The sequence below is a fragment of the Cynocephalus volans genome, chromosome 2 (genome assembly GCF_027409185.1).
Source record: "Cynocephalus volans isolate mCynVol1 chromosome 2, mCynVol1.pri, whole genome shotgun sequence".
NCBI lineage: Eukaryota > Metazoa > Chordata > Mammalia > Dermoptera > Cynocephalidae > Cynocephalus > Cynocephalus volans.
Window position 1 is genome coordinate 46,683,521 of NC_084461.1, and position 15,709 is coordinate 46,699,229.

At 34.7% G+C, this 15,709-nt stretch overlaps 1 protein-coding gene across 3 annotated transcripts in view; it reads right to left on the reverse strand.

Moving 5' to 3' along the window:
- Positions 1 to 15,709, reverse strand: part of SLC38A9 (solute carrier family 38 member 9) — an 88,837-nt gene that overhangs the window by 43,501 nt on the left and 29,627 nt on the right. For all 3 annotated transcript variants that reach the window (XR_010022625.1, XM_063086085.1, XM_063086084.1), the window contains exons 3-7: positions 11,297 to 11,429; positions 7,973 to 8,094; positions 7,771 to 7,834; positions 7,439 to 7,532; positions 4,798 to 4,968 (exon numbers count right to left, since the gene is read on the reverse strand). Coding sequence is in view for 2 of the 3 variants with exons in the window: in XM_063086085.1 (XP_062942155.1) it covers positions 4,798 to 4,968; positions 7,439 to 7,532; positions 7,771 to 7,834; positions 7,973 to 8,094; positions 11,297 to 11,429 (584 nt within the window). In the remaining variant the exon portion in view is untranslated. The remainder of the gene's footprint in view (positions 1 to 4,797; positions 4,969 to 7,438; positions 7,533 to 7,770; positions 7,835 to 7,972; positions 8,095 to 11,296; positions 11,430 to 15,709) is intronic.

Consider the following 15,709-nt stretch of genomic DNA (forward strand, 5'->3'; position numbering starts at 1 on the left):
TTTGTGAGGCAACAACATAATAGTTATTAGCTAATAAGAATAAATATTTTTTATTAATGTCCTACTCTGAGATGACAAAACATTGCCAATTCAATTTTTGATTATACTACTACCATTGCTTATACCAAAGCCTATAAAATGACTTGCACTGTGCATTTGCCCACAATTGAGAAAATAAATCTTTTCTGATATAAAAGCCAAAAAAAAAAAAAAAAAATTGCTTAAGGAAACAATAGGTGGGAATATCTTTAAACCACTAAAGGGTACAACCAATATCTACCAACAAAAATAATATTTAATGGTTAAACATTAGAAGGGTTTTCTCAGGATGCCTACTAGTACTGCTTCTTTGCAACTTTATGCTTTAAAAAAAGATATACATATCTATACATATACATACATATGTAGGTATGTATTTGTGTGCACATATGTATATACGTGTGTATATATACATCTGAACCATGAAAAAAATAACTAGGTAGAAAGAAGCTTTCTTTACTCACAGGTGATGTAACTATCTAAATAGAAAATCCAAAGTACATCTACAAAATTATTAGAATTGGTAAGAGTTCAGCAAGTTTACTAGATTCAACATAAATGCTCAAAAATTATGTTTCTTTATAATAGTAACAAATAATTTGAATATGTAATTAAAATATGTCATTACTTACTGGGGACATGGAAATGTTCTGTTTCTTGAAGAAGGTGTAGGTTATATGGATGTATCCATTTGTCAAAATTGTACTGCAAAGACGTGTATTTCAATGAATAAATTCTATCTTAAAAAGAGATTACTTGTATACATATAATAATAGTTGAATTGTGGTGGGAAATGGGTATAGCATGGATCATGCTTTCTCAATGGATGCAATCTTGCTCCCAAGGGGGAGAAAATTTATTCTTAGAGGGCAAAAAAACTTGGTCTTTTTACATCCAAAATGTAGATATATGTACAGTTCATAAACAGTTTTATACTATATGTGTGGAATTAAAATCTCATAAGGGGGGCAATTAGGAAAATAAAGTCTAAAAAGGCTCCTTAAGGGGGCAATAATTAAAAAAAAGTTGAGAAACACTACTATAGGTGATTCAAGAATGGCAGAATGTTGATAACTCTTGAAGCTAGGTAAGAGGAACATGAGGGTTTCTTATACTGTTTGGTTTAGTATGCATATGTTTGAAATTTTTTATAATAAAAAGTGTGGGTGTTTGTATATTAAATTAAAAATACACTTACAAAAAAATTTAAGGTACTGAGAGAAAAGTCTAAAAAAAGATATGTAAGAACTTTATCAAAAAGAATTTGAAAAACGTTTAAAAACCTATAGAGAACTATACCATGCTATGATCATGGATAGGAAAACTCAGTATCCTAATGACATCAATTTTCAATTTTCTCTACATCTATAAGTACAATGCAATTCCAATCAAATCCTAAACTCTGTACCTTAATGACATCGATTCCACTACACTTACTGATCAATACAATTTCAGTCAAATTCTGATTGGAATTTTGGTAAGCTGATTCTAAAATGAAATGAGTTAGGGACCATAATGGAAAAAAAGACTGAGTAATTAGAGAGTAGAATTTAAAAACTTCTGAATAATATAGCCACCACATACAAAGTGAAAACAAGCCACTAATTAGAAGATATGTGCAACACAATAATGGCTAAAATATTAGTATCCCAACATTACAAAGAGTTCTTATAAATAAGTAAGAAAAAAACCCAACAATCCAACAGAAAAATGTGCAAAGAACATGAATAAGCAATCTAATAGTCAACATAATTAAGAAAAGATGTCTAATTTCACCCCCTATAAGAAATGCAGATTAAAACCACATCCTGAGTGGCAAAATTAAAGTCTTATAATGCAAAACATAGATGAGAATATTGGCAGTAGTGTAACTAGTACAAGTATGACAAAGAACAATTTGCAGTTTCTAGTAAAGTTGAAAATATGCATATCCTAAATTCCAGAAATTTTTCTTTTACATACATAGCTTGGAGAAACTCTCCCACATGTACATAAGGAAACAGAAACAAGAATGTTTAACAAACCCTTGCCTATAACAGCAAATAATTGAAAAGAGATTAAATGTTTATCAACAAGAGAATGGATAAAGAATAGTATTCATAGCACTATGAAAGTGGCTAGATGTCACAACCACCCTGCAGATGGTCCGCCAGCCACTGGAGTGCATTGGCACAAGGAGAGTCACCAGCAGAGACCAAAGAAAAGAAGAGGACGTTTCTCTCCACAAAGCCCATTCCAGAGTGACAGAAGAAGCATGTGCTCTATGATAATAGTGGCGGACCTGAACACACCTCTCAGCATTGGACAGATCATCTAGGTGACAAATCAACAGAGTAACCGTTACTCTTTCAGAGGGAGAGAAGAAATCTAGGGGTATCAGAGGTGGGAGGGGTGGGGGGAGAGGGAGAGACTGGACAAGGGGCATAAAGAATAAGTACAATTTGTAACAATATACATACTAGTAATATTGATTTGATCAACATATGTCAACATTGAATCCTCAAAATATGTATAACCAATTATGATTCAATTGAAAAAAAAAACAAAAAACCACAATGAGATATTGCTACATATCATGCTAGGATGGCTATCATAAAAAAGACAGGTAATAACAATTGTCAAATATGTGGGAGAAACTGGAACATCATACACTGCTGATGGGACTGTAAAATGGCACAACCACTTTAGAAAACAGTCTGGCAGTTACTTAAATGGTTAAACAGAGAGTTACCATATGATCCAGCAATTTCACTCCAAGTTATGAAATGAAAGTGAAAACATATGTTCACGCAAACACCCGTGCAAAAATGTTCATAGCAGTATTATTCATAATAGGCAAAAAGCACAAACAACCCAAATGTCCATCAACTGATGAATGGATAAATAAAATGTGGTATATCCATACAATGGAATATTAGTCAGCAATAAAAAGAAATAAGTATTGGGCCGGCCCCGTGTCTCACTCGGGAGAGTGCGGCGCTGGTAGCGCCAAGGCTGCGGGTTCGGATCTTGTATAGGGATGGCCGGTGCCCTCACTGGCTGGGCGTAGTGCAGACCACACCATGCCAAGAGTTGCGATCCCCTTACCGGTCAGAAAAAAAAAAAAAAAAGAAATAAGTATTAATGCATGCTACAACATGGATGAAACTCAAAAATATTATTCCAAGTGTAAGACGCCAGTCGCACAGATTGCATATTGTATGATCCCATTTACATGAAATGTCCAGAATAAGCAAATCTAGAGAGACAAAGTACATTGGTGATTGCCTAGGGATGGGAGGTTGGAGTGGCGAAGGTGCAGGGAATGACGGTAATGGTTAAAGGGTATGGGATCCTAATTGGAAGTGATGAAAATGTTCTAAAATTGATTGTGGTGGTTGTTGTCCAACTCTGTAAATATCCTAAAAGCCATTGTATTGTACACTATAAATGGGTGAATTATATGTAAATACATGAAGTACATATATCAATAAATCTGATAAAAAGTAGATAAATAAATAATACAATAAAGTAGTTGAAATGAACTATGTATATTAATAAAGATGAGAACAGAAAGCAAGTTGCAAAGGCATTTGTATAGATTAAAAACAATACTATATGTTCCTCATATACTTATGTAGTAAAAATATGAAAACATTCATGGGAATGATAAATTTAGGGAAGAAGGAAAATGAGATTGAGAAAGTATATATGGGGCTTTCATTATATGAGTAATATTTTATTTAATAGGGATAGAGAACTAATGTAAATATGGTAAAATGTTAAGACAGTAAAGCTCATTAGTGGGTACACAGTATCTATATCAGCTTCTGCATTTCTTTGTAGTTTGAAATATTTCATAATTTTTTATATAATAAAAATGCTTGGTAATAAATAATAATTAAAATGTTAATTTTATTGTTTAAAATAAAAATAGAATTTATCCCCTTCACTCAAAGGCTCTTAGGGAAATTAGCTGTTGTGATTATGTTAGAACTTATTTTAAAATTTGGTTTTCCTGTAAATCCAGATGTTAAATATATAGGGTTTATTTAAATTCAGCAAAATGTATACTAAACTTTAGGTCTATCAGTCATCAGGGGAAAAAATTTGGAATCTTAAGCAACATAAAATAAATTTCTTCTATCCAACTTAAAAAATACCATAAAAAGTATTTGGTCTAAATTTCTAAGACTGTCTTCAGAATTCAGACAGCCAATTTGGACAGATTATAATTCTGTGGTATGTAAATAATATATTAATCACATAAATTCCACTATTCTACTGTTTCCTAACTTTCAATCCTAATTTGTTGAAAATAAGTGACTGAAATTTGTTTTCCCTAGAGTCTACACATCAAATTCCTTAGCAATAAACACCAATGACCTTTATAAACTTTTCTGTTATACTAAAACTCTGTGGTAAAGATTGAAACAATGCTTAAAACATCTCCTGGGTTATAGAAATATTTTATATTAGAGATTTTGAAGGAAAATTATTTATTCAAAAATTAATGCTTGAAAATGAACATACACATTGTATTTGAGATCACAGGCACAAAAAACAAACTGAATCAAGATTATTTTCCAGAATTACATATAAGGGGACTCCAAAAAGTTCATGGAAAAACAGAATTAAAAGATAATGTGAATGTTTCCATGAACTTTTTAAAGTAACTTCATATTTATTCCAAGTCCTAGAATTTAAGATTGGAACTAAAACATTACAGTAGTAATTGTATTTTGAGATAACTGTGTTAAAGCATATAAGTATACTTACTAAAAATAAACTTTCCAGTATTAAAAAGAAAATTAGACATGAGCACCCAATAAACTATCATTGCTCCAATGAGAGACACCAAGGAGAAAAGGAGACTAGACCACTGCCCAAAGGCGCCAAAATAATATCTGCAGACATCTGGGAATTCCCATGCAGTGGTATCCAACGAAGCTAGAAAAAAATAAAAGAGAAAGAATAAAACTAGATGTTTTATATATTCCATATTCATAATTTGCATTTCCCAAACTGACTCAAAATATTTAGCAAAAGATTGAGTATTTTATCCAAGTCCAAACTGAATTTTCATTGAAATGGCACTGAATTTATATATTTGACATTTTTATGATGCTAAATCTTCCTAAGAACATGGTATGTTCTCCCACTTGTTCAGATCTTGTTCTTTGCCCGTAGATATAATTTTATATTTTTCTTCATGTTCCTAAGAGATTACTGCTATTGTGAATGAAATAATTTTTTCTACTTTTTAGTTCTACTTATTGATTCTTGAGCTTATATGCAGCTATTTTTTCAAATTTTCTTATTAATTCTAATACTACTAGTGACTCTTAGCATTTGTAATATAATTACCTTTTTGCTGATAATAAAATTCTAAGTCTTTCCTAGTTTTTATATTATTTCATTTTCTTTATTTGCTTCATTTGGTAATATCTCCAAAACCTCTGAATAATTATGAGCATTTCTATGTTTTCTTGACTTCAATGGAAATGGCTTTAGCATTTTATCATTTTTGAAGGATGTTGGTACTAGTTTGGGGATAAATAGACTTTACTACATTTAAGTAGTGCCTTTCACTTAGAATTTTAATCAGGAACAGGTGCTGAATCATATTAAATGTCTTTTTTGGTATCTATTGATATAATTAGGAATTCTTCCTTAATTGCTTAATGTAGTGAATTATGTTATATTTCTTAATAATGAAACATGCTTGCATTAATGGAATGAATCTTACTTTGTACATAGGACATTATTCTTTTGATATGCTATCTGGCAATGTTTTAAAAAGAAGTTTTACATCTAAATATTTTTTCTTTCTTGGTACTGTCAGGCTTTGTATGAGGAGTGTGTTGACTTTGTAAAATGAATCATGCAAGTTCATCTTTTTAAGTGGTGTGGAATAGTTTAAGTAACATGGGAGTTACCTGTTCTTATAGAGAGCATTCAGTGGACACTATGTTCTCATTTTATGAGACCCTAAATTAGAGAAAATACACACTTACTGCATATGTTTAAAGAGGTCTTCCAAGTTCAGTGAAAATTTGCTTTAAAAACCAAAGGCTAAAATAAGCTCCTTTTCCCATTTAGGAACTAGAGTGAATCTTCTCTCAAGACTTTTACAATACTCCAGTGACTAAGACTAGATTTGGTTAACATGAAGAAAACTGCTTAATAGAAACAGAAGAAAATGGAGGCAAAGCCTGGCCTGTTGATTCATACTTGCTGAGATCCAGTGAAATAATGCATATCTATTTAGGTCCTAAACTACTTTAAAACAACCTAAAAAAGATGTTTTCCTGGTCCAGAATTTACAGAGACGAGTAGAGGTAATGTGTTCATACAACTTTAAGAATTAACTACAAAAGAATTGCTTACATTTTCATATTTTTCTAGTTAAACAGTCATCCCCCATTATCTGCAGTTTCACTTTCTCCAGTTTCAGTCACTCACGGTCAACCACAGTCTGAAAATATTACATGGAAAGTTCCAGAAAGAAATGACTCATAAGTTTTAAATTATGCCCCTGAGTGGCATGATAAAATCTCTTGCCATTCAGCTCTGTCCTGCCCAGGATGTGTATCATTCCTTTGTCCAGCATATACACTATCTTATGCCTGTTAGTCAGTCAGTAGCCATCCTGGTTATCAGATGACAATTGCAGTATCAGTATTGCAGTGTTTGCATTCAAGTTATTCTTATTTCACTTAATAATAATAGCCCTAAAGTGCAAGAGTAGTGATGCTTGCAATTTGGATATGCAAAGAGAAGCCATAAATTGCTTCCTTTAAGCGAAAAGGTAAAAGTTCTTGACTTAATAAGGAAAGAAAAAAATTTTATGTTGAGGTTGCTAAGATTTACAGTAAGAATGAATCTTCTATCTGTGAAATTGTGAAGAAGGAAAAAGAAATTCATGCATAGTATATACAAGTGTATGGTTGGTAACTTCCACTGTTTCAGGCATCCACTGGGAGTATTGAAACATATCCCCTGTGGATAATGGGAACTATTGCAATTCCTGCTTTTAGGAGATTCCAACATTTAGGTCTTTTGGTATGGATAGGTCAAAATGCATCACGATTAACTGATAAGAATTGGAATTCTCAATATAGTTCTGGCGGAGGCCTTATTTAAAAAATGTGACTTTTAAAATTATTCTCATGAGGAATCTAACACCAAAGTGAATGCATTCTGCAAAGAAATCCCAGCCTTTCTGAATTTCAAAGGTAGCTACTAATGCATTAACAGATCAGTTCAGCTTGAAGCTATGAATTAGAGAGGTAAATCTTTACGTACAAAGTAGACAGGTGGCACACATGTGGAATATACACATTAGTGATCTGCCTCAATGGGAAATACTTATTAATACCCATATCACTAATCTATTTTCACTGTGTCAAATTCTTACATATCATTGTCCGTGATTTCACTACTCTGTAGCAGCAATAAAGTGTCAAAAGGCCCATCACCATGATGACACACATTCCAGTAGTAAATCCAGCCTGTTTAAAAATAAAAGTATAGAATAACATATATCATCATGTAAGAATAAATTCATATACAACCATATTACGCTACTCTAAATAATCATGATAAAAATCTGACAACTCACAGAAAACTAAATATAATCATCTATTTTCTTAATGAATTTTATATAGATTTATTAAAATTTCTATTATAAAACTTAAAATACAAAGATAAAAAAATTCAGGCAAAAAGTGTGCCAAAAAATTATATTACCTGTTTTATGCCCCAAGGAATACTTAGTATAGATGTTCCCATCATGGTATTCCAAATCATAAAACTGAAAATACAGAGTAATAGCAGTAAAAATATAAAGTTTGACTCCTCAAACATTTTAATTAAGACAGAAGTTAAGAATAATCAGTAATTTTCATTCACATAAAGTTTAAGTCATGCTCCAAAAAGTAGTTTTACTCACATAGTTACTAAACTGGTATTTTTACCACATCCTTCAGTGTAACTCTGAAGTTTATAAGCAGAACCCAATGGACTATACACATAGTACTCTTCTGGAGCTGGAACTACATGGTCTGGGGCAATCTGGTAAAAAAGAAATATAGAAAAATGTCAGAACTGGTTAATGTACAAAACAGGATATTTTCTATACAATAGATTACCTGTCTGTAGAAACATTTTTAAATATTATAAACAAATAAATAGTATGCATCCCTTATTAGTGAATTAAAAAATTATTTTTCAAATGTAGTGGAAGACCTAAAGGAGAGTTTAAAGACTATAAACATGATAAATTGTCCATCTGAAATGAGAATGAATTCCTAGAATATGCAACTGTCAAAATATTTTTTTCTTTATTTTCATGAGAAAAAAGAGAGAAGTGTCAGCAAAGACCAAGAATAAGGAAATCTAGATGGAGGAGACTCTGGCCTTAAGTGAGGGGAATTTCAAGAACTAAGTAGTCACTGAATTCCTATGTGAGGATGGTTTTAGAAAAGAGATAGGTGGGGAACTCAGACTATAAGAATTGAGGAATCAACAGAAGGTAAAAAAAAAGAAACAATAAATATGGACTATTTTAAAAAATGCTTTGATAGCAGAAGAAAAAGTTTTGCTAAAGTGGCTTAAGGACAAGGCAAACAAGGATTTTTAAAAAGTAAAAGATTAAAGTACATAAGCAAAAGGGAAGGAGCCAATTGAGAGAGACTGAAGACATAGCAGAGAAAGAATGATTGAATAGATACGTATCTTATACACATACCCCTACCCTGCCCACATACATTTCTTGCTAATTCTACCTTCCTATTCTAGAAGGGAAAAAATACTGTTTACTGATGAAATTCTGACCATCTCTCTGTGAATAGTTCTTTGGGAATAGGTAGTCCTCAAAGGCACTGAAGCTGACTGGTATAAATAAACAATCTTTTATATTTTGTACCTACTATGCAAATCTACACCTTTGTGCTAGGTTGAGAAGTTCAATAGAAAAATAATATACAGTCTCCAACTTCAAGAAGTTTAAATTGCAGTCAGAGGACACACAAAGCAATTAGACAAGCTAGAAGACAGAGTAAAAATTAACTGTTCACCTCTGTGATGTACCATGTCATGGGAATGACAAAATAATAATAATGGAGACTAGAATAGTTAGGGAAGACTTCAAGGAAGAGATAGAACATTTGGCGTCAGTAGGAAGACAGGATATGGAATGGTACAAAAAGTCCTTCTCTTTTTATGCATGGATTGGTGGTATCTTGCAGGCAAAGAATGTCTTGAATGCTATGCACGGTGTGGCTTTGGAAACAACTATTTCCTAGAGATACAAAGGCATACATGGAAATGAGTCTGCTGCCTTCTCTTTATTTGCAATCCTCTTGGCTGTGTTCTGTTGTCTTCTACCATGAAGTAAAAAGAAAAAAGGACAGGACCATGTCTATAACAGGTAGGAGAAAAACCACTATAGCTAGAAAAGCAAATCCAGAAAAAGTGAAAATTGAAAGTTATATTGGGCAGGATTAGAAAATAAGAAATGGGAAATTCTGAGGAGATACAGAAAAACTGGAGAATTGGATCCCAATCTGGCAGTGGTCTAGGGCAGGGCTTTTCAAACTTGAATGTTCTATGACTCATAGAGGGATCTTGTTAATATGCAGATTTGGATTGAATAGGTCTGGGGTGAGGACTGAGATTCTGCATTTTTACTAACTCTCAGTGATATGATACTGCTCACTTGTGCAGGCCACACTTTTATTAGCAAGGATCTAGGAGACGCTGGCAGCCAAATAATTTTCTTCCCTTCCCAATTTTAGAAGAAAAATGTTAAAGTAAATTTGAAAAATTTCATAAATAAAAAGTTTTAACTCTGAACACCTGAGACCTGTGGTTTCATATTTGTTTTTCCCTCAAAAATCTTTTAGGAAAAATAATTTTGGGATTTTCAGGAAATGAGTGTGGATGGATAAATATTCATTAAAAATGGTTCTATTGCACTGTTAATTTTAGATCACTATTTACATACTTTGATTTACTAGAGTCAACTCACTGTCAGTTAACAAAAGGGATTCAACTTTGTGCACAGTGCTGACTTAATCTCCAAGAAAATAATGTACATGCAGGCCTAGACTTGCCCAGCTGGTATCTCTGAAGTTTGCTTCCAAGACTAGATAGAGCCTTTAGAAGGTCCAAACTGGACCTCTACTCCCCAAAAGATTTAGGGAATTCTGTTATAAAACTAAGACCTTACCACAACTACTGATGTAAAGGCCTGGGGGTGGGGAGTCAAAATTTTGGGGAAAAAATTATTCCACCCAGAACATGATAGAAGTCCCTACTTACGTCATACAAAAGGAGATCTTAATACTTATTTCATGTAGCTACCGTAGGAATTAAATGAGATACCTATGTTCAAGTGACACCCAATCCTTGCTCCTTAGTAATCATCTAATGAATGTTAGTTTTTTTCTCCCTTTTTATTACTAATACCTATTTAAAAAATCATATTTTTCTCCCAGAATGTTCTCATTTTCTTAAAGCTTTCAAGTTTCTAAATATTTCATATGTGGTAATTTTTATAACCAACAAACTACTTATATATTTTTGATCCTAAAATAATAATATAGATTTTAGAAGATCAAAGGTCAACAAACTATGGCCGTTGGGCCAAATCTGGCCTATTTATAGCCCCTTCCTTAAGAATGGTTTTTACATTTTTAATGTCATAAGGCAAAATGAGGAAGAACGTGCTATGTGACCTGCAAAGCCTAAAACATTTAGTATCTGGACCTTTGATCCCCGTTTTCAATTTATAAAAGGATAATGCTAAATAGGAAAATATTACACACATGTACATATATATTTCAGTTTCCCATTCCTGTAGAAAATTTCTAAAAACATTTTTCCCTTGAAGCTTCAAACTTAAAAATTGAACAGACTAACCAGAGCCTGTTAATTACTTATGTTCTTAATCAATGACCTAAACTGCCACTTCAAAAGTAATTTATCATCCTCAGAGCTCTTGGGATTAGGGATCAGCAGAACTTAATCCAAAAAAATCTCCAGGCTATTGTCAACATGGAGAAATTATTTCAAACCTCTCTATCTCAGGCTAGATAAGAATGAATTGGCCTGAGGTGTACGGCATGTAATAATTACTATTTTTGACTTTGCGTGATGCTGTCCTTGTAATATGGCTAGCAAAAAGTTCAACCACTGGGAGTTGCCCTGGTTTATGTTGTTCACTGTTCATTTCTACTCAGCTTTAGACAATCAGTAATGCTTTGCTCCTTACCAGTGCTTTGTCTGCAGGAGTGGTGAGCCGGTTGTAGTAATGAATCCTCTTGTTCATGGCAGAAGCATGGTCACTAACCCTCTGAATGACATCATTCACTGTGACGATGTTTGTGGGCTCTATATAGAAAGGCCTAAGGAAGGGAATATACACTTGACAAAAAGTGTTCTGCCAAAAATTCCGGAAACCAGCCATTGAAGAAAATAACTTCTTGTCCTCCATTAGAAATGGCATGCACAAAAGCAAGGCATTCACTTCTCACTTTTGATGGGAAACGAAAATGTCACAAAAGGAGTATTATTCCATCCAAAGAATAAAGGTTTTGTCTCATAATACTTTTAATTTAAACACTTTTTTTTAATTTTAAGGAATTTAGCAATAGATGAGATATAACACAAAGAGCTTAAATCAGTGTTTAAAAGAAATAGAGCAGCTGTCAGTTTCCAACAATGAAACTGACAGAAATAGCTTTGAATAGTCTCTCAAAAAAGCTTTTGGCACTAAATCAGAGAAATTACAGATAAAAATATTCCTCTACTGAAAAGTCTCTACTCCTTCCTTATGTAACAAAGTTACTTACTATGTTAAACAGAATTCCTATTTCTTGGTTCATGTATTAACAATAGTGATTTCAACCATCTCTCTTGTAAGACTTATCTAATGTAGAATCACACGGAACATCAGGATACTTGACATATTTTGCCTCATTCTACTTTTCTTAAATTTTAGTAACATACCCTATTATTTACGTGTATGATTCTTTCCCATGACTGTGTCCCAATCAACTGAAAATTCTGGTTTTAATTGTCCTTTTCAGTCATCAACCCCTTCAGTCCCTTTCAGAAGCTCCCTCATTTGCTTTCTAAGTGTCCAGTAATATACTATCCAAAATGGAAAGACGAGGCACAGACACATGAAAAGATTGCATTCCTCTGCTGATTCTTAGACCCCTAGAAGTCACAAGTGCCCAAAACTGTATATAATTTGCCATTTCAGATTATACACAGATTCAAATAATGAAGGAAAAAAATCCCAGGAGATTTATCATTGTTTCCATATATCTCCTCTACACTTACAGTTCTGAAAGAAAGCTTAAAATTTATTAAGGTTTCGTAATTATTTCCGGAGACATTGTCAATCTAATTTTGTGGGAATCCCTGAAAAACCAAGTGACTGAAAATCTAATTCCTGCTATTTTTCCAACTGTGATATTTGAGAAATGGTAGTATAGATGTTAAATTTAGTCTTGTCTGTGTAGTTAGCACACGGAATCTTTGAATCTTTTATTATTTACTTTCCACCACAGCACCTAAATATGGTGGATACTATCTAGTTCAAGTCAATGAATATGTAAGTGAGCACCCACTAGAGCAAATATGTGGCTATAGAGATCAACATATCATATATACTAAGTGCTATGGTTTGAATGTTTCCCCAAAGTTCATGTATTTTAAATTTAACCACCAATCCAACAGTGTTGAAAGGTAGGACCTCTAAGAGGTGATTTGGTCACGAGGGTTTCCCTTATAAATGGATTAATGGCATTATCTCAAGAGTGGGTTAGTTATTTGGGAGTGGGCTCCTGATAAAAAGATGAGTTCAATCCACTCCCCCCACCTTGCTCTCTTGCCCTTCTACCATCCACCATGGAATGATGCAGCAAGAAGGCCCCTGCCAGAGGTGGCATCCTCAATCTTGGACTTTCCAGCCTCCAGAATTGTAAGAAATAAGTCTCTGTTCTTCTAAATTACCCAGTCTCAGGCATTCTGCTATAGCAGCACAAAAAGGACCAAGACAGAAAATTGGTTCTGAGAAGTGGGGGTGTTACTATAATAAATACCTGAAAGTGTGGAAGCAGTTTAGGAACTGGGTAATGAGTAGAGTCTGGAAAAATTTGGAGAAGCAGTCTAGAAAAAGCCTCGATTGCTAGAAATGGAGCTTTGAGGTGATTCTGGAGAGGGCTGAGAAGAAAGGAACTGTAGGTTACTTAAGAGCTTAGAGATTACTTAAGTGGTCGTAATTAGAATATTGGTAGAAATAAGGACAGTAAAAGCCATTCTGATGAGGTCACAGATGAAAATAAGGAAAAAGGTATTGGAAACTGACGTAAAGACATCTTTATTATACAGTTGCAAAGCACGTGGTGGAATTGTATCCATGTCATAGGACTTTGTGGAAGACAGAACTTAAGAGTGATGAACTAGGATATCTGGCAGAAATATCTAAACAGCAAAGCATTTGAGTGCTACATGGCTTCTTTTGGCTTATGGCAAAAATGAGAAAGAGAGATGATTTAAAGACAAAATTTATAATTAAAAGGGAAGCAGAATGGAAAGATTTGGAAAACTCTAAGCCTGGCCATATAAAGCTGGCCAAGTGACCATTTGCTAAAGAGATTAATATGCACAGAAAGAAACCAGGTTCTAGTCATCAAACCAATGGGAGAATGACCCTGAAGGCATTTCAGAGATCTTCAAAGCAAGCTAGAACCTTGAGGGCAAAGTTTCGAGAGGGGTGTCTGTGGGACCTTCAGCATTTGCTGCCCTGCGCCACCTTGAGAGTCTGCTCCTGAATTCCAGCACAACACTCCTTGGATTCCCCAGCTGTGTGACTCAAAGTGAGTCCAGGTGTGGCTTGACCTGCTGCTCTAGAAGGTATAAGCTGTAAACCTCGGTGGCATCCTTGTGGTGCAAATTCTGTAGGTGCACAGAATGCAAGAGGTGTAGGGTCATGGCAGCCTCTACCTAGATGTCAAAGGATGTCATGACAGCTTGGAGTCTCTTGCTAAAGCAGAGACTTGTCGCAGAAGCAGAGCCACTACAGAGAGTACCCATTAAGGCAATGCCCAGCAGAGCTGCAGGAGCAAGGCCACTGTAGAGAGTCCCAACTAGGGCAATGCCTAGTGGAGTCAGGGGAGTGAGGCAGCCCCCAAGACCTAGAATTGTAGGGCCACCATCACACAACTCTAGCCTAAGAAAGCTGCAGGCATGAGACTCCAACCCATGAGAGCTGCTGGGTGGATTGAGCCCAGCAAATCCATAGGGGTGGGGCTGCCTGGGGGCCCAACCCCAGCCGCAGTGTGCCCAGGATGGCAGACATGGAGTCAGAGATTATTCTTCAGCTTTAAGATTTAACATTGTTTTCCTGACTAGGTTTTGGACTTACATGGGGCTTGTTACTCCTTTTTTCTTGCCTATTCCCCCTTTTTGGAGTGGGAATGTCTATCCTATGAGTGTCTCACCATTGTATTTTGAAAGTAGATAACTTGTTTAACTTCACAGGCTCACCGATGGAGGAGAATTTGCCTCAGGATGAATTGTGCCTTGAGTCTCACCCATATCCGATCCAGATGGAACCCTGGACTTTTGAGCTGGTGCTGAAACGAGTTAAGTCTTTGGGGCTAGTGGGATGGAATAAGTATATTTTGCAGGTAAAGATATAAATTTTGGGTGCCAGGGGCAAAATTCTACGGTTCGAATGTGTCCCCCAAAGTTCATGTGCTATAAACTTAATCCCCAATGCAACAGTGTTGAGAGGTGGAACATTTAAGAGGTGCTTAGGTGAATATTTTTCAGAATAAATTAATGTTATTACGTTGGGAGTGGATCAGTTATCTTGGAAGTAGATTCCTGATAAAAAGATGAGTTTGCCCCCCACTCCCACCCCTTTGCACATGTGCTCTCTTGCGCTCCCACCTTCCACCATGGGATGATGCAGCAAGAAGGCCCGTGCCAGATGTGGGCTCCTTGACCACAGACTTCCTAGCCTTGAGAACTATAAGAAATAAATCTCTATTCTTTATAAATTACCCAATCTGAGGTACTCTGTTTATAGCAGCACAAAATGGACTAAGACACTAAGCATGTAATTTTTAAATGAATTAAGTGGTGGCAGTAAATTTCAAGGGTATATAATGAAAACGAACGGGTCAAAAGCTGAATAAACAATCGCTACTTACAAATTTGGTAGCTTAATATAACTACCGATTATCCCGAAGCATTCTGATGTCCTATATATTTTACATCTCTACTATGACACTCAGTAGTATTAAAAAGCAATGTAAAAATATTAATATCTGGAAGACGGTTTAATCATACCTGGGGTCACACTCTATAGGGCATTCTCTTCTTGACTTTCAAGAACGATGCTCCACAAAATTCGGGAAAGAATTACAGCTTCAACACTAACATAGGGCAGAGATTGAAGCTAATCATGGATTACTAAAAGAGACTGATAAGTATGATACTGAAAGAAAGAAATGCAGATGTTCTGCTTCTAGCCTTTTACTCTGAAAATTCAATGGTATTAATATCAACCACTAAGTTGCTTTGAAAGCCTACTGAAAAGCAGTTCAGGAAGTGCTAAATTTCTTGGCTCCTAGCCTCTTACAGAAGTGTTAACTATACCAGTTTA